The sequence below is a fragment of the Manacus candei genome, unplaced genomic scaffold (assembly GCF_025592945.1).
Source record: "Manacus candei isolate 608988 ecotype Guabito, Panama unplaced genomic scaffold, ASM2559294v1 h1tg000027l, whole genome shotgun sequence".
In the NCBI taxonomy this organism is placed as follows: Eukaryota; Metazoa; Chordata; class Aves; order Passeriformes; family Pipridae; genus Manacus; species Manacus candei.
Window position 1 is genome coordinate 7,760,507 of NW_026138075.1, and position 21,720 is coordinate 7,782,226.

The following is a 21,720-nucleotide window of genomic DNA, read 5'->3' on the forward strand; positions in this document are numbered from 1 at the left end:
TTAACACTGCAGCTTAAATTCATGGACAGACAAATCTAAGATGGTTTGTTTTTTCTATCTCTAATGTTGCATCTCTACCTTATAATTATGCTTTCAATTCATTTAATGTAGCATGTGTTTGGTTTTCAGGGAGAACACAGAATAATTACCACTTGTCTAATGGTAATTATTGCAAATGAAAAAAATAATCTGCATATTTGGGGTCAAATTCAAAACTAGCATAATTTGGTGTAACTATTCTGACTGTATTGTGTTGTCTGTTTTTATTTCATCTGAAAATCTGGTTCAGCTTTTTGTGAAAAATTGATCTATGTCTGGAGTGTTTAACAGGGTATCCAAGTATATATTTTCTATATTTTTCATAATTTATGACATAGATCACAGATTTATACCAACCTTATTTTTACCTTTTTTCAGGTTTGTTAAAGAACTGCTGGAAAAGAAAGTAAGTAGAGTTCTCCTTTGCATCCACTTCTGTATTCGGAAGCCATTTTGTGAATATATGAAATCATTAATCATGCTGTCCAAAGCTGTTGTCTTAATGAAAAATCAATAAAATAAACCTCTTTCTTTGTACGAGAGATGCTATCAGTCTGAAAAATGTTCTGCTAGCCATGTTGTTGAAAAATGGACCTGTAACAGTGTAAAATCAGTTTTCTGTGGTCAGAGCAAAGCAGAGTAATGTTCTGTGTGTTTCTCTATTGACTTTAAAATATCTGGCTTCCTGGGAAGGATAATTTTCTGTTAAAGAAAGGGGGAATTCACTTGATCCTCTGCGGTATATAAGTAGACTAATTAAAGAAATTCTCACCAGCAGAAATCGGTGTTTTTTCAGTAGAGTTAGTAATCCATTATAAAATTGGTAGTTTTGGTCAACACGTTTGAAACACAGTCAACACTGTGTTTCAAAAGAAATTCAGGTTCACACTCCTGAGGTAAACATAGATGTTTACACTCCAATATTACAAGTGGAGGTATTTTCCTATCAGTCTTTAGTTTTCAGTGGCTTTTTTGACATTGTATCTCAAAATATTCGAGGGCAGATGCCTTGAGTTTGACGCCTAAATGATATCTATTAGCAGAGTAAGTTGGCTAGTCTGCAAAGCCCTGAGCGTCTTGTATCTGGGAGATGATACAGGAACCTGCAATCCAAAATATCATATGCTGACTTCTACACAAGTCTCTCCTGGGACTGAAGGCAGAATTGTAATTCTGTTGTCTAGTTTTTATAAAAATTTTAATCTAGATGTGCAAGGTGTAAACCTCTGTAGCTCTGCTCTTGGTGTTTTCTCCCCTGTTTCCTGCTGTGTAGCATATCTGATTCTACCGCTATTCTTCCTATCTAGATAGTATGGGGATAGTTTGTTGCTATTATGAGTAGAAAAGATTAAACAAGAAAATGGCCTTGGTTTTACAGAAGCTTACAGTTTTGCATCATTACATCTTTGATTGTCACAGAAAGGGAACTCAGAAAAATGTCTGGTCATTCATCTGACTTATTTCTGGTAATGCATATCGGACTGTCAGCAAGGATGAAAAAGTATCCAGTGCTCCTGAAGACTGGTAAAATCTCAGTGACTCAATGAGAGACTTCTAATTAAAATAAATTCTTTAATAAAGTTCATTTAAATTGTTTTAAACACCCCCCCACACACACACAGACTTCGATTCTCTATTTCTGTGATGAAATGTCTAATAAAAGTAAGGAAATAACTATACAACTTAATTTGAGTTGGTGAGGATGCAGTATGCAATAAACAATGAAGACAAAATGGAATTGCCACGTAAATGTATACAAAGAATACAGAATACAAAGCCTGTCTTTTTAATATTTTCAGTACCCAAGAGTACAACCTGTAATAACCCCCCGGTTTGGCCCTTCCTGCACAGAGGACTTGCTGTGTGCACTTGGAGATTTAGCACAGGCTCGTGATCTTCATGTGCAGGTAAGCTCTGAGAGCTCTATATACAATTTCAATAGTTTAGACAGACAGCATACTGACCAGGGAGTTTTCATGATTGCAGGAAAACACTTAAGCCTCTCCACTTTGGAGTCTCTTTTTGATTCCTCTGAAATTACAAAAGATACTCTGTAAGAACACTGTAACTTGTACAGGAATTGAGAAGGCTCATAGCTGGATGCACAATTCAGCAAGTCCTGGTGCATGGTCACACAGGAAGACTGGCACCTTGTACCAAAGGGTAGAGCAACCCTTGGATTGCTGAAGGTTGCTCTCTCTAGTCAATTCTGTCCCCCTGCCTTCCATTGTTTCTCTGCAGAACAGATTTCAGTATATAAGAGTATTAATCATCTTCGTATCTTACATAACATTTTTAATATAGCTGTAGGATTTCTAGTTGAGAAAGTTTCTGTGTTTAAAAAAGCGATATTTTAAAGCTTGCAGGTGTGTTGAAATGAATTTTTTTTTGTTACACAGTTCTAAGCATATACTGTTTTAAAGCTATGCTACATGTAGATTTTTTTTCATTACAAAGTGGACATTTTGAAAATATATGCCCCAGTGGGAGTACAGAAAGGTCATATTTTTATTTGAGGCCAGTAATCAATCAGCCCATCTGCAGATACATGGAGGAGCTGCCTATCAGCTACCCTGATCTCAGGGTCCATTCTGTTGTAGGCTGGTTCTCTCTTTTACCTCACAGGCATATCATGTTTTATTTTATCTATTATTTTGACATTTTCCAAACCCTAAATTTACCATTATGTCACCACACTACTGGGATGGACATGCATACCATCCCATATCACTTTTAAAGGAACAAATGGAGCTACTCCTTTGCGTCCCAGAGATCTCTCTGATGAAAAGAGAAACCTAAGGACTAGATCTAACTGTAGTTTTACAGATACTGGTTTCTATCATTGTATGTTTAGCACCAGTAGATTGCTCAGAAGGTTGTAGTGTGAGGTTCAATGTTATTTAAAGCTTTCACTGCTATGTATTTTCTTATTTCAGAGTCACATAAGTGAGACTGAAGAAGAAGTCAAACTTGTGGAGAACATGTTTCCTGCCTACAAGACTTACACTGATTTATATGATAAAAACAAGCTGCTAACCAGCAAGGTAGCTGCATAAAAACTTCAACAACATATCTTAGATTAATCCATATAGAGAAAATGATGGTTTACTGCATTTACCTGAGAAGTTTATATTGTTTTGTCAAGGTCAGAGACATTTGGGGTGAAGTATGGATTCGTTTTATGTTCTCTGTTGAGGTATTGGAACTTTAGACAAGCCCACAGTTTTCCTAAGCATTTTAGGGGAGATGAACAATAAACTTATTTTATGGTCCCTGATCCATTTTCCAAGGGCTCCAAAGAGAATTAGGGCAGTAGGATTAGAAGGAGCTGTTATTGTAGGAGCTGGTAATTCTTGGACAGTACTCACTTATCCTTATATTACAATATCTTTGCACACTGGTTTGCCTGAAGATTTCTTCTATGGTGTTATGGTAGGACCAACTTCATTTTTTTGTCAATTTCCTAAGGGAAAGCATCCTACCCTGTTGTGTTCAGAGTCTCAACCTCACATGCAGACAAGTACACATTACTGCTTCATTATCCAAAAGCATTCTCATCTCATTACCTGACTTTGCCCAGCATTGAAAGACACAGTGGCCTGAAGAGTTGAAATTCATTAAAGCTTTATACTGGTGAGATAAATGCAACCAGATCTCATACCAACCCACAGTAATAACAGGTTGGAGTCCCAGGACACACCTTATTAGAGAGTGGAGAACCCATGCAAAAGTGAATATGAACAGCTCAACTACAGTCAGAATGCATAAATATCAGTCAATTGATTTAAAAGTTTAGGAGAGAATTTCCAGAGGCATAAAGGGCAGCTGGAAACTCCCCAGGAATTAGCTATTGAACTGCCATTTTTGTGTTTGAAACTGTATCCCAATAAATTACTTGTTTAGTGTCCTTTTTTACTTGAGAAATCAATATGGACTACTGAAGTAGGTACACAGTATTAACCTTTGTTTTCTAGCACAGTCCTATGCATGCTGATTTGATGTGTCAGTGAGTGTACTAAAGCGAATATTAGTGCTGGAAAAACATGGTTCTTAATTCTGTCAGACTTTTATATGCACAGAAGTGAAAATGGTAACTAAAAATCATGGTTACTGGTGCGTTCTGGAGTCAGGTTTCTGGTTGTTTGGAAAACCATTCTATTAAACACAAGCATAACAGAACATCCAACATTCTCTGCTGTCCAGCCACCAAAACTAAGACATCAAATCAATTTTTAAAGTGTTTTAAAAGCATGTTTTTTTTTGAAACTGTTGCCGAAATATTTCCTTCTTTTTAAAGAACAGTACAGATCAGCACAGATGCTTCAGCAACAACCATATGTATGTCCTCAACTGAAGACGTGGCTGTCCTTGCATTTTCAGCTGCACTGAGCTTGATGAGTAGAGATGGCAAGGGTACAGTGCTATTAGGAGATACTGAGTGGAAACAGCCTCTGTGCCATTCTCATTTTTATCAGCAGATTGCAAGATATGACAGAGCTCTTGCTCTTCTCTTTCAGTGGGCATTTGGTATATGAGGTAATGAAAATTAGATTTGTCTGGGAATAATTGGTTTATGTACTATTAAATTATACTATCCTATACTATGTTTTGTATATACTGCTAGTGAACTTATTTTTAAAGTCAGCTATGTAGGCTAAGAATTAAAAGCTACACAACAAATTTCATTATTTTACTTAAAGATTATTTCATATATGTATATATATATATGTATCTATCTCCACCTGGTGCAAACCTTTAGAGAGCCAATGAGAAACATGCTAAGAGTACATACCTCTTCCATTGTATCTGATAACCCCTACTTAATCTCTGTGTTAGGTACAAAATATAAATCACAAGTTTACTACAGTGCTAGGACAACTGGGGAATTCTTGCTTTTGCTCCTTGAAGCTCTTAGGTCAGAGGAGTCACTGCAACAGTCAGCACCCTATCTTCTTACATTAATCAATGAAAAAAAGCTGAGGGAATATCTCAGGCATATTGAAGGTAAATACCAATTTACACTTGTGAATTTTAAGAGCTTCATTCAAGAAGTACCTTAATTTCACTTGATGGTAACGTATCCTTTTGGCTATTGAAAGCAGTGCAGCAAAACGTACAGCCACTTAAGTAAATGCAATATTGAGTAAATTGGTGATTTTCTTTTTCTTTAGACAGTGATGGCTCATGCCTGTTATCTTTCTGAAGAAGAGTTGAAACTTTTTAGTCTTCGTGGAGCTGCAATTTCGCATTGCCCCAATTCTAACTTTTCGTAAGTAAAAAAAAAAAAAAATTAAAAAAGAATGATGTATAATCAAATAAAACTGTTGTTGTTCATGTAGTACTCTGAGTCCACACTACCACTGAAATGCTATTAATGTGATATCCCACTTCACCATAAATGACCTATTGGACTGAACATGACCATTATGATCCACTTCTGTGTGGTGTGCTCTGGCTTGTCTTGTGATATTTCAGTCTAGTCACTATATCTATATTTATATTTATATCTATATGAATATTTATTTGGAAAAAAAATATTTTTGACTGTTCTATCAATGGCAGATTCAGGCCATCTCCCTTCCCCCCAAACTATGCTTGTGTTTTGGGAACTGGACTATATAGTCTTCTTTCTATTAAGCAGAAATAACAGTATCCAGCCAGAATAAATAATAAATCAATTCTATTGCACGCATTCTGAGAACCTTTGTCATAAAATGGCTCTGTGGCCCCGCTCTTCTTGAACATATTTCTTCTTAAATCCAGGTTGCGCAGCGGTGTCTTAAATGTGCGAAAGGTCCTGGAACACAATGTGAAGCTTGGTCTTGGCACAGGTTAGTAATTTGCTGTAAAAATGGTTTCTTTTGGAAACCATTGGGAGATACAAAAACATGCCCACCCCTTCATATTAGAAGTCAGCCTGTCTCCAACTTGTAGTCCTGCTTTTATTTCCCCTACTAATTCTAGAGTAAGGAAGTGTATAGTATTGAAATCTAAGGCTGCTCCAAAAGTGTTTCAAAAGAAAAAAAAATGAACAAAGAGTTTTATTCCTGTTTTGAGAGTAAATAGGGCTTGAACAACAACTTCTCAGATTTTGTGTTGTGTTCTCTTCACCTGATTGCATGTGAGAACACCTTTATTGGGAATTATGTATTTCAGAGGCAGTGCTTAGTGGTAAAACTTGCTGTGTTTACCACATCTGTCTCTTTGTAACTTTCAATAGAAATTTAACATAGAGAATTATGCCCAAAGCTTGTTTCTAAGAGTCTGGTCCCTTCTAGATGTTGCTGGTGGATATTCAGCTTCTATGCTTGATGCTATCAGGAAAGCAATTATGGCATCTAACAGCCTTCAGATCAATAAAGTCAATGAAACAGGACTAACTCTTGAAGAAGCTTTTCAACTTGCCACTCTGGGAGGAAGCCAAGGTAAGAAGAAAATTCTTTGGTGGGTACACAGAGTGCTACAGCTGCTTTTCATGTTATGTCTCCCTGCCTTCATGGGAGATTCACAGATTTCCTGGTGCTGGAGTGAAGTTTAAAATGGTATCTGGTGGGCAGAGATATCCTTCAATCTCTCATACTCATACTACACTTATTACAAAAGAGTACTCACAGTGATGTGGAGAGTTTAATAATGCAATCTTAATGGCTTTTCAGGGTTGTACATTTGCTTTGCAAAGATCCTCAGACTTCTTAGTCATAAGGTCATAAGTGCTTGTATGTTTATCTCACCAACTGGAAATTTTTTTTCTCAGCAACCATCATATAGAGGAAAACCTGTGCAATTACTGTAGGGTCATGTATCCTGTTTGTCAGCAATTTCTAATTTTGTTTCTGGTTTTTGAGCTGTCAGTGAGGCAGTTTATCTCAAATCAAAACATTGCGTGACACCCCTCACTCAGAGAAAAGCACAAAATTTAAACAATACCCAGCATGGTTGTTTATGACACAGTTGTATCTGCAAAATAGTCATATAGTATATGGGTTATCCTGGTTTCACTGGCAAGTTTTGTCATGATCACTGTGCACCTACTAATATATACAATTTTAAAATGTTAGTGGGACTGGTATGATTTAGTGAAGACCAAATCCACACGTAAGTAAAAAGTTATTAGTACTTCAGTTAGCAGAAATGAAGTCACTACCTACTAAAGAACTGGTCTTTCAGTGTAACATTTTTGTAGATGTCAGAAAGCATGATTGGGAACTATTATTGGCAGTTTGAAAGATGTAGTGAAAATGTCATCAAACAGGTTTTCTAAAGACTATATTTGAATTCCTGGAGAGTGTAATGGAAATAGAGAAGAGAGAAGATGGGCAGGGAAAAAAAAGGGATCTTTTTCCACCAATATATGTTGTTCCATGAAGCGTGAGAATAAATCACCTGAGACATAGAAAGGAAAACTTCTAAAAATCCCAAACTCATACACGATTTCCCTTCCCAGCTACTCTTATGTTTTTTCTCTCTTAGGTTTACTTAGTAAAGTGGTGATTTTATATATTGATTTTGAGCTGTTTTATCCTTACTGAATCATATTCAAGGGTAGAATATAAATCACTTGTATGACCTTCCATTAACCTGGACACTGGAAGTAGAAATTCCGGTAGCAGAAATTTAAATGAGTGATTCTTCATTGGAATAATTTGCTTTGTTGAGAGTCCTGAACACTTGTCACCCTCTTGTGTTTAATCTAAAAATTGCATTATTGTCAAAAACCTGAAGAAATGTGAGATCATTTTAGTTGAAACTAGTAGGTAGTCAAAATATTTCACCATTTGTAGGAGTTTAAACATCTTTAAGTTATTGTGGTATTCCTGCCACACTCAAATTTCACTGAAGGCTGAAGTTCCTTTGTCACAGCAATCTGAAAAGAAGTGAACAAGTTATTTGCCGATATTATCCTCTTCGATAACTTAGTTTCAGAGTATTGGAAAAGTTGATTTAATTCACTGGTACTTTCTACAACTTAAAACTATCCTAGTTTGTTTCAAAGAGACACAAAGGCCTCTCTCTAAGTATTTTAAGCACTTTCAAGTATCCAATCACTGAAGATGAATATGTAGGTTTTCAGTGTATGAGGACTTGAGAACCAGAGGTTGTAAGGAAGCTTTGAAAAAACAAATAAATAATATACTACAAGACAAGCCTTACAGGTGAGTATGAGACCTTCAGATCTGGCTATGATTTTTTTTCCACACCACATTGTTCTTTGTTCCTGCTGATTACAATTAGTTATCCTCACTGTACACCTTTTTATTATCATATGTTACTACTCTAATAGGTCTATACAACCCATCAAAGTTGCTTAAACTTGGTAAAAAATTAAATCTAATGCTGCCATACCAAGGTGAGTGTTATTATATACTTTACTGTTTCTCTGACTTAATTTCATTGCCTCTTTTGGAGTTTTAATGTTTTTGTAATGTAACAAATTGTTTCTTAAGTTCTTAGGTTTCTTAGGAATTCAGATACTGACAAACTCACTGTTGAATTTTCTTTTGTGTTTTTCCTCAAAATCATCTCAATTCTTGTTTTTCTTATGAATATCTCAAGTAAGTTGCCAGGTGCTTCTACATGGTGGAAAGAGGCTGGTGCTGAAGATGTGTTTGTGAGCTTATTTTCTTCCTCAGCTCTAGGACTAGATGATGTGATTGGAAACTTCGAGGTGGGCAAAGAATTTGATGCTCTGCTAATCAACACGAAGGCTTCAGATAGCCCTTTTGACTTGTTCTCTGCTGATAATTTTGAGGTAATCAGAACAGGATTAATGATAAAAAAAAATAATGGAAATGTTATGGGGAAGGTCCATGATACAGACAGAATAAGTCTCTTGAGAGTTATTCTGGTGACAGGAATCAGATGTACTGTACCACTGCTGTCTGTGCTTCAGCCTTAGAGGTTCAGCGTTTCTTTTTCTTCAGAATCTTGCTGTCCTCAGTGACAGTCCCATAACCCCATGAGAGCAAAAATGCAGGTAATACCTTTAACGCATGTTTATTAGCCCAAGATGACAATTAGAGTTAGCTATTTGCACTGACAAATGGCAGCCAAGGAAAAGCAACTGAGTTTTAGTCAACACTTCGAGTTCAAACTGAAGAATGGTAACCTGTTCCCAGAGAAAAATTAGGCTGCCTTTGCTGCACTGCTGTTATAAAACTAAGCAAGAACTCAAGACAGCTAATTTGAGTTAAAAGGACAGTTTTTATGTTAAAGCAGTGTTGGCCTCATGCAATGGACACACCTTCTCATATAAAGACCTTTTCTGACCAAGAAAGATAGTTAACAGCAGTTACTTGAATTTATTGATGTGACCAGACTGTCTGGAAACAATTCCAATGCTGTAATAGAATTATTTTTCTGTTTAAGTCTAAACCTTTTTAGCTAAGTTAGCAGTTGTTAGGAACCTAAAAATTATTTTTCAATGAGTAAGTGAGTTTGAGAACTCTAAATAAGGGAAAGGGCACATACTTGTTTATGCCATCAAACTTGTGCAGTGTTTTCTTCCTCTGAAAGTTAATTATGACGTGCATGTTAAGTTTTGATTTCACTATTACTAAGAATATTTGGGGAAACAATTTTTATCAGTTCTTTCAAGCTTTGAATAATTATGATCTGGGACAGGAGATACTGCTTTCTGAATTTGGTTTTCTCCCATTTTTTTATAGGACATTCTGCAGAAGTTCCTGTATCTAGGTATGATCTGATTTTCAATCCACATAAAATTCTCATTTCCTACATCAAACATTGTCTAAATTAATTTAGAGATTAATAATAAATTTATACATAATTAAATATACAATTCTTTACAGTAGCCAAGTATATTTATTCAACTCTTATTGACATTAACATGTCCCTGATAATTACTGTAATGTTTTACATTAATAAATAAAAATTGACTTGTATTTATTAATATATATTTTAAAATACTGAGTAAGAATTGAGTGGTTTAACTTTTGATCTTTGAGACATAGTTAAATAGTCAGTTTCATATGATCAGTTGCACCACATTTATCTTTATCTATAGCACGAGCTAAATTGTATTTCTCAATAAAGTAACATTGACATGCTAGTCACTAGTTCAGGACCAGTTCAGTTCAGAAGGACTTCTGTAGACCAGTTGTCATTGTGTTTTTTCTACTTTCAAACAGAAATGAATGGTCTTTAAAACAAACAAAACCCAAACCAAACAATCCCACCCCTAAGGGAGCAGGTATGCTTTACAGGGCACTGTCTGGACCAGAGCTGCACTGCCTGCTGTATTGTTATGTTAACTGGTGTTAGCTCTGGCCACAGTTGTGTCGCCCTCTAACTAGATTTTTGCCTTTTTGAGAAGCTGGCTGGGGCAAATCATCTTTACTGCTGAGCCAGTTCAGATACTGTGCAACAGTGCATTTTCTGTATAGATTTATAATATTTTCATGGTTTGAATCTACTGAATATACATAAAATCCATTACACCATTTCAACAGCTGAATGCTATGTTTCTTTCTTAAAAAAGCATGGGTAGTTTAAACATTTTTTGGTGTTTGTGGTAGCTCTGTCTGTTTCTCTCCAAATGAACTTTCTTAGTCCTAGGAGAAGGGCATTGCAAATTATGTATTCCAAAACTGATTTTGTGGACTGCGTAATTCTCATTAATTAAATCAGTGTATATATTTATGTGCGAATCTCTATTTTGACTATGTTATTTCAGGTGATGATCGGAATATTTCCGAAGTGTATGTGGCTGGAAAGCAAGTGGTTCCTTTCTCAAGCTCTGTATAAATCCATTTGCCATTTGCAAAATACTCTGCTGATCATTCTCCATCTGATTTGGAAAAGATTGATTAAACACAGTGCCTGATCATCAGGAATGACATCTCATTTTTGTTTAATGTTATGTTATAAAATTTGCAAACATTAAAGATTTTGTTAGACCTTTCAAGAGTTACTTTACCAAAATTGTCATAGTTCTAGAGTTCTATTTAAATTTCACTGCAAAAATAGCATTTTTGCATTGATAGGGGATTTGATAAATACCTTAATTAAAGAGGACACCTGCTGTTCTGTTTAATAATAGTATAGGAAGCATTATATGGAACAATGAGATACTCGTTGACTATAATGCATATAAATTAAAATAAAAACACTTCTAGTAAATAGATTTTGCAGCTAATGAATATCATGAAAGAAGGCAATTTCCATAGTATTATCACCAGGTATGGAAAAAAACAGTTTCCAGTTTTTCTTAGGAACTTTTTTTAAAAAAAAAGAAAGAAAAAAGTAATTATTTAATTAAAAGCGTTATTTTTTAAGAGGAATTAAATAAGAAGTGTGTGTTTATAAATAATTCAGGGTCCTTATCATAGAGTTTAGAATTGCCATTTGTAGTCAGACACTTCATTGAATTACCTTCATGTGAGCGACAGCTGAATCAAACTTCTGCTAAATTAGAAGCAGGGATTAAGATATCTGTGCAGGCTACACAATGGTCAACAAATTAAGAGAGTGTTCTGGACTAGAGGGAGTGCTCCATCTAGTTCAACCGCCTGCAAAATCTTCTCAAACTCATTTCCTCCTGGCTGTTCAGATGGGATGATATGATGCCCCTTCTCCTTTCTGTAAGGGAAGTGAGTGCATTTAAAAAATATCCAAGAGAAATGGGCTCTTTCTGACCATTATCACCTTTGACTTGAGGTGAAGATTGTCACTGGAAAAAAGCAGCTCAGCTCTGCTGATCTTTGTGTCTTTCAACATGGCAGTCATACTTCCAACTCTGTACAATTCCGGGTGTAAAATATGCCCTTTTGGTTTTAGAAATCTGTGTGACTTCCTTTCCTGAAAAAAACATATTTCCCTACTTTTTATCAGAGCCTTTTTTTTTAAATAAGATTTTTTTGAGGAGGGAATTGCTTCTTGTTTCTCTGTTAATGTTTTTGCAACACAAAGGATGTAAGCTTTAATTTCAGTGTCATTAGAGACAATATTGTGTCTAGATACTATAAATATGGGTTGAATATGGTTTTAAGGCCTGCTTCAAACTTCTTCGATTTCACTAAAGTTTGTTTTGCACTTTTATCTCACTGCCTGGGGATATAGGACTTCCCTCTGTTCACAAAACAAGGGAGGTCACTGCACCAAAGTTTCACTTCATGTCTACTTCAGAGAGAGTGCTTGGCCCAACATCACTCATAATGTTCTGATTTTAAAAGCATTTTGAAAGCCTATGTATCATTATGATTATATCTACACGAGACAGCATAGCATCAAGGGGAAATGTAACAGCTAATTTGGGCACTTAAAGCAGTACAGTCTGCCCAGTGTGGTTTTTTTGCTGAAGCTGAGGAGCCATACTAAACAGCAGGGAACAGTCCTGCAGTCCTGCAGCTGCATGGCTCACTGAGGGTTCACTCAGGTGTTTTCCCAGGGTGCTGCACTGAGCTGCTGCTTGGCTGAGATACAGCCTCCCTACCCATTGAGTTCAATCATTCCTGAGGCTTTAGGAGTAAAGATGTTAGGATTCAGACTTCCACATTCCATCGGGGTGTTTTCTCAACCATTTTGTTTTTCATGTGTCCCAATCACCTACACAGTAGCACAGTCATTTGGCAAATACAATCTTCAACTTTTTAACTTGGTTTCCTGATTCAGGGAGTACTTTTTCTCATGAATTTTGACATGAATTTAATTGACCAGATTTCACTTTCCAAAACCAAAGATGTGTGAGACACATGTTTTAATCCTCCCAGTTACTGTTTGAAACTATTTTTAGGCAGTTACATGGTTTCCAACTTTGTCTTTTCTGCAAGAATATTTTCTGTTGTGAAGAAAGATCACACAGCCTTGTATACAATATATGCTAGTGCTCTACTGCTATGCCTCCAGAGCTATGAATTAAATCAGTGCTTTTACTTTAGTGGTAGTCTTAACTGTCTCTGACTTAATTGTTTTTCCATTATTTTGTGGTGTTGTTAAGAAAGAGATTCAGGATTTCTTTTTAAAATACCTGGGTGTGGAGAGGTTGCTTGTTTGCAAACTGGGAATACAGAAGAACTTTGACAAGTTCAAGACTACACTGCTGACCCCGTTACAAAGGGACTCCCTAGGATAACTGCTCCAATGAGCTTTGTATCTGACTATTCACTGTGTCATGAACAGTTTGATATTTGTTAAATTCAGGAACAAGATAGGAATTCAGCCTACCTTTATATAGCTACCTATAGCTTTACTAGTGTCTAGTATCCAGATCTTACCCAGACTTAGAAGTGGAAAGTTAACTTTTTAAGAATCTCAGCTGGAGGAGGAGCTCTGCCTGCAGGTAGTGCCATGGGCTGCCCGCACCACCCTGCAATGCCCAAGACAAGGAGGAGCGAGGACCAAGATTATGCTGAGGTGCTTAGGGGTAAAGAAAAGAATTCTGACTTTGATGTTTGAGAAAGCCAGTGGTGGCTTCAGATAACAAATAAGTTGTGAGGGTCTTTTGACAGCAACATCTTAATTAGAATGGAATGGAAAAATAATGTATACCAAAAAAACCCAATTAAATGGAGTCATTTGAGGCAGTCCCAAAAGCTTGTTCAGTGGAAAATGGCTTATGCACAGAAATTTTAAGGTTTTAGGTCATACAGAGAAGTACTTAGTAGTCAAACTTCTCTGAAGTAATTCTGGGAAAGTCACTGAGGATCCCATGGAGAAGTTTTGGTCCTTGGGACTCTCTACCTGTGTGCATTGCCAAGATACTTATTACAGTTGGGGAGGATCAGTAGATGAAAGCAGTTACTGCTGAGACTTGTACATCTACACTATATGCAACTCAAGACTACATATATTATGTTTCCTTGGACAAATGCCTAAACTGTATATGCAGTTTGAAGCAGGCCAAATAACGGGTTCAGATTCTTAGTCTTTCTTTTAGAGACTGGAGTGTATTTGAAAGGCAGCTGAGCCTCCACCATAGTTTCCTCCAAAATAAGCTTAATTCTTGTGTATGAAAACCACCCTGCAAACTGAACCAAGGTTCAGTAAGGGGCAATGATTGGGAATTCACTTCAGAACAGCATTATTGTCTCAAAGCAAAATGCTAATGGAGACTAGGACTTCGAATGTTCTCCCTCCATCCTTACTGTCACAGAACTTAGTAGCTGAATGCAAAGTGAAGCAACTCTCTTCCCCTTTCCTCCATTTTCCTCATACCAAAAAAAAAGGAAAAAAAAAGGAAAAAAAAAAAAGAGAAAAAAAGTTAAACCAAGACAACTGAACATTAAGGGGATATGAATATGAATATGTGGAAGAAAATTAAGAGATAATTTTCAATTTGTATAAATTGACAGATATATGACAGTATAAATTGACTGATTTGAGTTGAAACCTCTGGAAAAATATACCATCAACAGATTCCAGATGTCTCTCCCCATGAGTTCTCTTACCAGATGGTGGATGAGATCTTTGTTTCTTAATTTGTCTTTATGTTCAGTGGTAGCACACCATTCAGACAAATGAAAAAAAGGATATTTGTGAAGAGCTTGCTTGTTGGGACAATATGCTTATTCTGTTCTATGGTCAGATAAGATCTTATTTATTATAAATAGAATGTATTTGAATTACTGTTATATGTTGATCTCATCGTGTCACTTCAGGTTTTGAAATACTAGTAAGAATTGCCTATGCATTATGCAGCATTATTTAAATTATTCATGTGTGGCAAGTGGAGTTCTGCACTTTAAAATGTTGCCTTGGCCTATTGTTTATATTTATTCTGTATTTTTTGTGCAATACTATGGCTTTGTAGGGGAAAAAATGTGTATTTGTTCACTGTACTGAAAGTTTTGGTAAAGGGACTTACTGTTGGAAAAAGGAACTTTAAAATGACCCTGTTTAAAAGTGTGTGCCTGATTATTCACTCGTGAATGGAAAAATTATAATGATTTTATGAACTTGAAGAGAAACATTTTAATTAAAAATATTTTCAGATAAATAGAATTTTTTTATATTTTAATTGTGATCATGCAATGCAAGTTAGCAAAAAGTAATAAAAATTCTTGCTAAATATCTATGGCTTTACTGAGCAAAGGTGAACATAACTATTCTGGATTATTAATTTTAAAAGAATACATAAGTCTTCAGAAACAAAAGGCCCAAATTCTTTCAAAGCATATTCAAATTTTAAAAGAATCTGCAGGGGTCAATTCATCTGGAAAGCTATGGTGTAGGAAAGAAGAAAGAAAAGCCAAGGGATTTTGAAAATTGGAGAAAGGACAGGGCAAAAATTAATTGCAGAAGAGATTTGAAAAGAGTGGTAGCAGAATACAAAATATTGCAAAGCAGAAATTAGATAGATTAGAGGAACTCATGAAAAGAAGATGACGTCAGTGAAGTTTTAGGTGGGAAACACTCATCAAAGAAGATACCTTCTCAGACAATGTTTTGTTAACTCATGGACTTCATTCCTTCAGAAAGTCATTGAGGTCCAAAAACTGGGCAGATTTCCAAAGGAGTTGCTTACATGCTTAATAATACAAGCTCAAATAGTTGTACCTGCTCACAGTGCAGTTATATAACAGTTTAAAACCTCTCAACCTCTGCTTCAAGATTTAAATCAGAATTACCTGTAAGAGCTCCAGAAGAAAGGTAATTCAAGGGCACATTTTGTTTTATCTACAATTGTCCAACGAAATGTTTGGCACTGATCAGGACAGAGGCAGAATTAGTTTGATCCCAGGGAAGAATCTCTGTTCCTGTATGCCCCAGACACCATCCCATGTCATGTAACTGTTGACTGAGTCCAACACAGGCTAAACACCTGGTGTGACTGAAGTGACTAAATACAAGCTGTTTTAAAAATCAGATTGTTTTGAAGTTAAGCATATTGCAGAGAGCACAGCACATTTTAAATTGCACAATCATGTATCTAATACTGAACTTTTAAGTTCTAGGAGCTTTGGCCTAAAGCTGTGGGGCTTTTAAGCCTTCGCGCAATACGTGCAACAACTTGTGCTTCTCTCAACAAGAAACTAGCAAATTACATTTGCAAGGCTCTCTGTACAAAAAAGAGTAACAAAACCAACAGAAACTGTTCCTGGGAAGCCAAAAGGACATTAGCAACATTAAAAACAATCTACTGTTTAAGGTTAATAGAACTGCTAGTTTTTGTCGAAAGGCTGAGAAATATTTTTGGAGGGCAGTTTCCTGGAAAGCTGAGTGGAAATTCTTTCTTACAAAATGCCCAGAATCAGAGTTGTGCTCCAACCAAGGAGGTTCCCTGTGGCTTTTGCAGAGGCAGTCACTTCTGTAGAACTGGATGCAATAGTCATGCGTAGATTCACACTTCTTTACACTGTCATGACTCAGAAGTGTGTATTAGCTTTAATTCTGGCTTTGGTTTATGGTTTCTCATACACTTGGTTTTGGTTTGGAAATAATTATGCTGAAGAAGTGAAGCTGGGAGAAGGATAAGGCTGAAAGGCAATCTTACTTACACTGACTACCTAATGCTTCAGTCAAAATATTTGTCCCTCCGGGTAGGTGTTATTGCGTTTACACAGCTCTTAGACTCAGTGATTTGGCTCTTAATGACTTGAGTCAACTGGTAACAATTAGACTCAGCCAAGACCAAGACATAAATCGTGAGCAGCTGACAAAAACTTAAAAATGTTTTACCATGATTTGCACTTAAATCACCAATGGCTTTCCTTAGCCAAGGGCTCCTAGGCACAGTTAGGTAAAAAAATTCCCTGGAGATATGCCTTTAGGAGATGGGGCTAGCGTTAGTGACAGCTGAAGGTTTTAAACTGCATCCTGTCTGGCCTTGCAGCTTTGAAGCTGGGTTGTGTACCCCTTTAACAAATTTTACTGATAAAACTTTTAAAAAACATTTGCACATACTCCTTAGCTAAGGAGGTTTGCATCCCTTGCTTCAAGACAAACTCTTTCCCCAAAGGAGAGTTCACATCTCACTGGAGTAGGTTTTCCTGATATTGGTCTTTGATTTGTCTGCTTGTGACCTGTTGTATATAAGCTCTGGTACTTTCACATGTGAAAATGCCTAACTGGAGTTAATATTGTTGAATTTATCCTTCCTGTTGTACTCATGCAGTTTCAAGGAAGAGCAATGTATTAAGAAAAATGGTGTATGTGATTTCCACTGTTCTGCTTGGTTTTGATCATGCTAAATGGGAAATAATGTTGAAACAAAATAAAGAGGCCTTGCGTTTACACCAACCCTCATCTCTTTCTGTGTTTGACTTTTGAGGAGGGAGAGAAAGCTGCTGAGCTGACTAATGAAGAATGAAGACCAAAATACTCAGCAAAATACACTGTTCTCTGGGAAACTTGGGCAACCCCTCATCACAGGAGTTTGCAAAGTCTGCATAGTATGTACAGTATCATTTTAGGGGTTCCTTTTCCAGACCAGAAATCTTACAGCTTTTGATATATCTTTTTACCAGACTTGTTGGCTTCATAAGTCAAAGCCAATGCTTCAGTAACCTTTTAATTTTTTATTTTTTTATTTATTTATTTTAAATTTTATTTTTTGTGTTGAAGTATACTGTCCTGAAATGGTTGCTTCTTTTGCTTGGCAGCAAGCATACAGAGTCACATCTCCTTTGATGTGTGTTTCTTCACTTTCTTACTTTTCAAAGCTTAAGCATAAAAATGTCTCCAGTCTATGCAGCTCTGAAACTCTCCAGAAGTGGATTTTCTTAAAAGTTGCCATAGGAGGACCACTAATTACACACTCAGGAATTGTATACTGAAATTTTGAGAATTATGTGCAGCTGTTATCAACTTACTCAAAATTGTGTACACAAGAAATAAAGCTGGTCTGTATTTTCATCAATCAGTTTATCAACACAAGTCGTGCAAACTACCGAGAAAAGACAAGTGAAAGAACACTTCTTTATATACTAATGTTCTTAATAGAAGGGCCCATTTAGGCTTTCAGCATAGGAATTGTGCCACTTAACACTTAATTTTGAAAAATAGCAGTAATAAATGCTTTTGCAATATTTCACTGGAGTACTAAATTGAGACTTACCTATTTAAAGCAGTATAAAACCCAGATGAAAGCACAGTTCTTACGGTGTAGAGGGTTTGTGAGTCAATTTGAAAATCTGAGAGCCTTTGGGTATGTGCTCAGTAAATCTCAGGCTACAATTACCTGTTTTGCTACAATGAGTGGACATAGACATATATTGTATAAATGGCAACACAGAGTTTGGTTTGCAATCTTAAAAAAAAAACCAAACATTGGATAATCCTGCACACTTTACCAGCGTAATTTTCATTAGTCTTCTCCTGTGGCTATTAAGAAGAATACAAAGACCCTTCTTGGTTTGTGATCAGACAGTGGATCACTTACAGCTGAGCTGAATGGGTTTATAGTTCATGACATGAGATCATAGTTAAAATGCAAAAGGAAGGTTCCTTGCCCTATGCTTGTACTCTGTAATTAGCTGTCTTCCTTCCAAAGCAACAAGTTTGTGACTGCGTTCTTGCATTAATTCTGAGTAAATATGTCCTTTAGGAATTACCTCTAAATGTATGGCCATAAATGCCACGAAATCAATTCCAGCTAGCTGTGTACTGCACTAATGCTCATTGTATTCTCTTGGTACTCTAAAAATTATTCCCTGGGCTTTTATTTTTGAGGAGGAATCCCAATTGTTGTATTTTTATGGCTTGTGAAATAGCAAACAGATGTACCAAACAAGATCAGTGTGCTGTTTTGCACCACACAGAAGCCAGTTCTGAGTAATCCTCCCTTCCCAGATGAGGGGCTGTATCTGTTGGGGGCATTTCCACCATTGTTATAAAAAATTCATATTCTCCAAGGGATAACTGAGTGAAAAGAGAAGAGTTGGAACTATGTGCAGAAGATGCTGTTACAGAAACAGAGAGTTACAGATTTTTAAGCCTAAACCTATAACAAAGTGAACAGTTGCAATCCTCTGCTCTGACCTTTCCAGTTCAGAAAGGGGTGGCTGAGGCATCCCATGAAGCCTTGTCTCATGTCTTCGGCCCCACCTTTGGGGCTGAATGTCTCGATGAAACACACACAGTGTGAGTTTGAGTGACCAGGACTAGAGTTGTTTCAGGTACTGAACATAAAGAGCGGCATGCACATGCTAAACAGTCACTGTCTTGACTTATTATGGGTTTTGTTCCCTTAAGTGAAGAATGTGTTAACAGTCTAGGAGGTTGCTCAAACACCATGTTGCTCAGCCAACCTACACAAGCAGCCTAAACTCTCACTGGAGGCCTGTTGGAGAGCAGGGAACTCCCATCACTAGGGCATCTTCACTTCAATGACATCTCAAACTGTCAAGAATAAAATTAAGTTCAAATTGCTACATTTGTACTACTTCTGATACAAAAGCCATCTCAAAGCAGTTCGTGTGCACTAACAGCTCTCAGCTGCACCTCTGCCTGGTTTGTTAGCTGCTGCTGCCCTGTAGCAGCTGCCACTTCTGGCTATAGGTGCTAATGTGGAATTGAGACAAGGTTGAGGCATCATGAAGTGGTGTGTGCCACAAGCAACCTTCATAAACTCTTGTACTTCAGTTTTAACTCTTTAAAAGAAACAGTGGTTGCCAGTACTACCTCTCCTTTCTAAAATCCTTCAAGGAGTTAACAGGGAAAGGAAAAGAATGTAAATAAGTGAAAAAACACAGGAAGAATGAAAGAAATAATGAAAAGAAGAGAAGGATGGGAAAAAATGGGAGGGGAAAAGGCCTCCTGTTTTTTCCTACTGCATTTCCAAGACTGTATCTTACAGAGGTATTTCATACCAGTGGGAGCAGCCCAGGGATCTGGGTGGAGGGGGACAGACTGTGAATGGAGGGTGGTACTTGCCTATGCTGCTCTCTCCTATCCCTGCATGGGCCTTCTGCTCCTCTCCTGGAGCATGTCTTCTCAAGGCTGGCTGGCAGGACATCTACAGTAATCTTAAACTCTTGGTACACCACAGCCCTCATGATACTGTCACAGTATCATGTTGCATCACATTGTGTGAGCCTCTCAGACCTTCAAAGTACAGTATATCACCTAGAGAAGCAACTGCTTGCATGCAATATACAGCCATTGCCCTACATGCCTACTGCCATTTCATACTTTTGCCTCCAATGACATATAAATCTTCCATTAAAAATGTCTGACCCATACAGATAGTTGAGTAATAGCTGAAATCCAGGGTAGGCAAAGGGATTAGAGTTGTGGATGCTACACTGTCTGACAGTTGTGGTACTTCTTTGAACAGTCCTCCAGCCTTCTTGTAGTATTGAAATCTGCACTGGAGAAGACGACACAACCTGCCCAAAGAAACACTTGATTCCTTGGTGTTTAGGTCATGCAAATTGCATTTATAAAACCACTACAACAATAACAAAAACCCCCCAATAACATAGACTGTCCAGGATCTGTGGAGTTGCAGGGTGATAATTGTCTGAAAAGTATATGCTGTGCAGGCTGCAATGCTGAGGGCTACAGCCTGTGAAAGCATAGAACGAAGGTTGATCATGGCATGTCCCAACTCACACTGCCTCATTTTGTCTCAGTCCTATATGAGTGTTTGAGTCAACAGCACCATCATATGTGTGTGGCTGCAGGATCTGTGCCAGACCTCATGGAAGTCCCCATACAGGGCGTGAGGCTGTAGACTTGTGTGTGCTTGTGCTTGGAGCAAATCCTCTTCAGTATTTTTTAGGTCTTTCTTGCAAAATGTAATTTAAAGAAAAGTGTCTGAAACTTGCTTGGTAAGGACCCCCTCACTTCCTAAACTCCTGGGTGCAGCTGTGTCCAGACTCAACCTCAGACTTGATTAATGGTCTATATTTATAAGGTTTAAGAGCCCTTTGATTAATTTAACACTAACAAAATTTAACTCAGCACTGTGGAGGCCACACCTGGAGTACTGTGTCAGTTCTGGGCCCCTTAGTTCAGGAAGGATATTGAGGTGCTTGAGCAGGTCCAGAGAAGAGCAACAAGGCTGGTGAAGGGACTTGAGCACAAGTCCTATGAGGAGAGGCTGAGGGAGCTGGGGTTGTTCAGCCTGGAGAAGAGGAGGCTCAGGGGAGACCTCATCACTCTCTACAACTCCCTGAAAGGAGGTTGTAGCCAGGAGGGGGTTGGTCTCTTCTCCCAAGCAACTATCAGTAAGACAAGAGGGCATGGTCTTAAGCTCTGCCAGGGGTGGTTTAAGTTGGACATTAGGAAGAATTTCTTTACAGAGAGGGTAATCCGGCATTGGAATGGGCTGCCCAGAGAAGTGGTGGATTCTCCGTCCCTGGAGGTTTTTAAGATGAGACTGGATGTGGCACTCAGTGCCATGGTCTAGCAACCCCGGTGGTAGTGGACCAAGGGTTGGACTTGATGATCTCAGAGGTCCCTTTCAACCCGGCTGATTCTGTGATTCTATGATTCAATAGAACTCACTATAAGCACAGGAGTCAATTATAATTCTGAGTGAGAATTAGCCTCCTGTGCACTGGCCCCTTAAGGGCTGTCCCTGCCCTCGTAACCGTAGTGTGCCCACTTTGAGGAATAGGAGGCTTTCCTCATCAGAAAAGGGGAGCTTGGAGAAGAAAACCAAGAAAAATGCAGGTTTTCCTTGGGGGAGGAAAGGTCAGCCATTTCTTTTAGTCCTTTTATTCAGTACAACTGTGATTTCCAAGACAGTCTACTTTTATATTAATGTTCCTGCATTTT

At 37.5% G+C, this 21,720-nt stretch overlaps 2 protein-coding genes across 6 annotated transcripts in view; both read left to right on the forward strand.

Annotated features, from left to right (window-relative positions):
• GDA (guanine deaminase) overlaps positions 1-17,235 on the forward strand; it is a 69,574-nt gene extending 52,339 nt beyond the window's left edge. For all 4 annotated transcript variants that reach the window (XM_051789435.1, XM_051789437.1, XM_051789436.1 and 1 more), the window contains 9 exons: positions 418-445; positions 1,839-1,946; positions 2,976-3,083; positions 5,211-5,308; positions 5,803-5,870; positions 6,318-6,464; positions 8,670-8,788; positions 9,705-9,732; positions 10,733-17,235. In XM_051789435.1, the coding sequence (XP_051645395.1) occupies positions 418-445; positions 1,839-1,946; positions 2,976-3,083; positions 5,211-5,308; positions 5,803-5,870; positions 6,318-6,464; positions 8,670-8,788; positions 9,705-9,732; positions 10,733-10,803 (775 nt within the window). In that variant the 3' untranslated portion in view covers positions 10,804-17,235. The remainder of the gene's footprint in view (positions 1-417; positions 446-1,838; positions 1,947-2,975; positions 3,084-5,210; positions 5,309-5,802; positions 5,871-6,317; positions 6,465-8,669; positions 8,789-9,704; positions 9,733-10,732) is intronic.
• ANXA1 (annexin A1) overlaps positions 1-21,720 on the forward strand; it is a 360,547-nt gene that overhangs the window by 38,392 nt on the left and 300,435 nt on the right. The window lies entirely within an intron of this gene.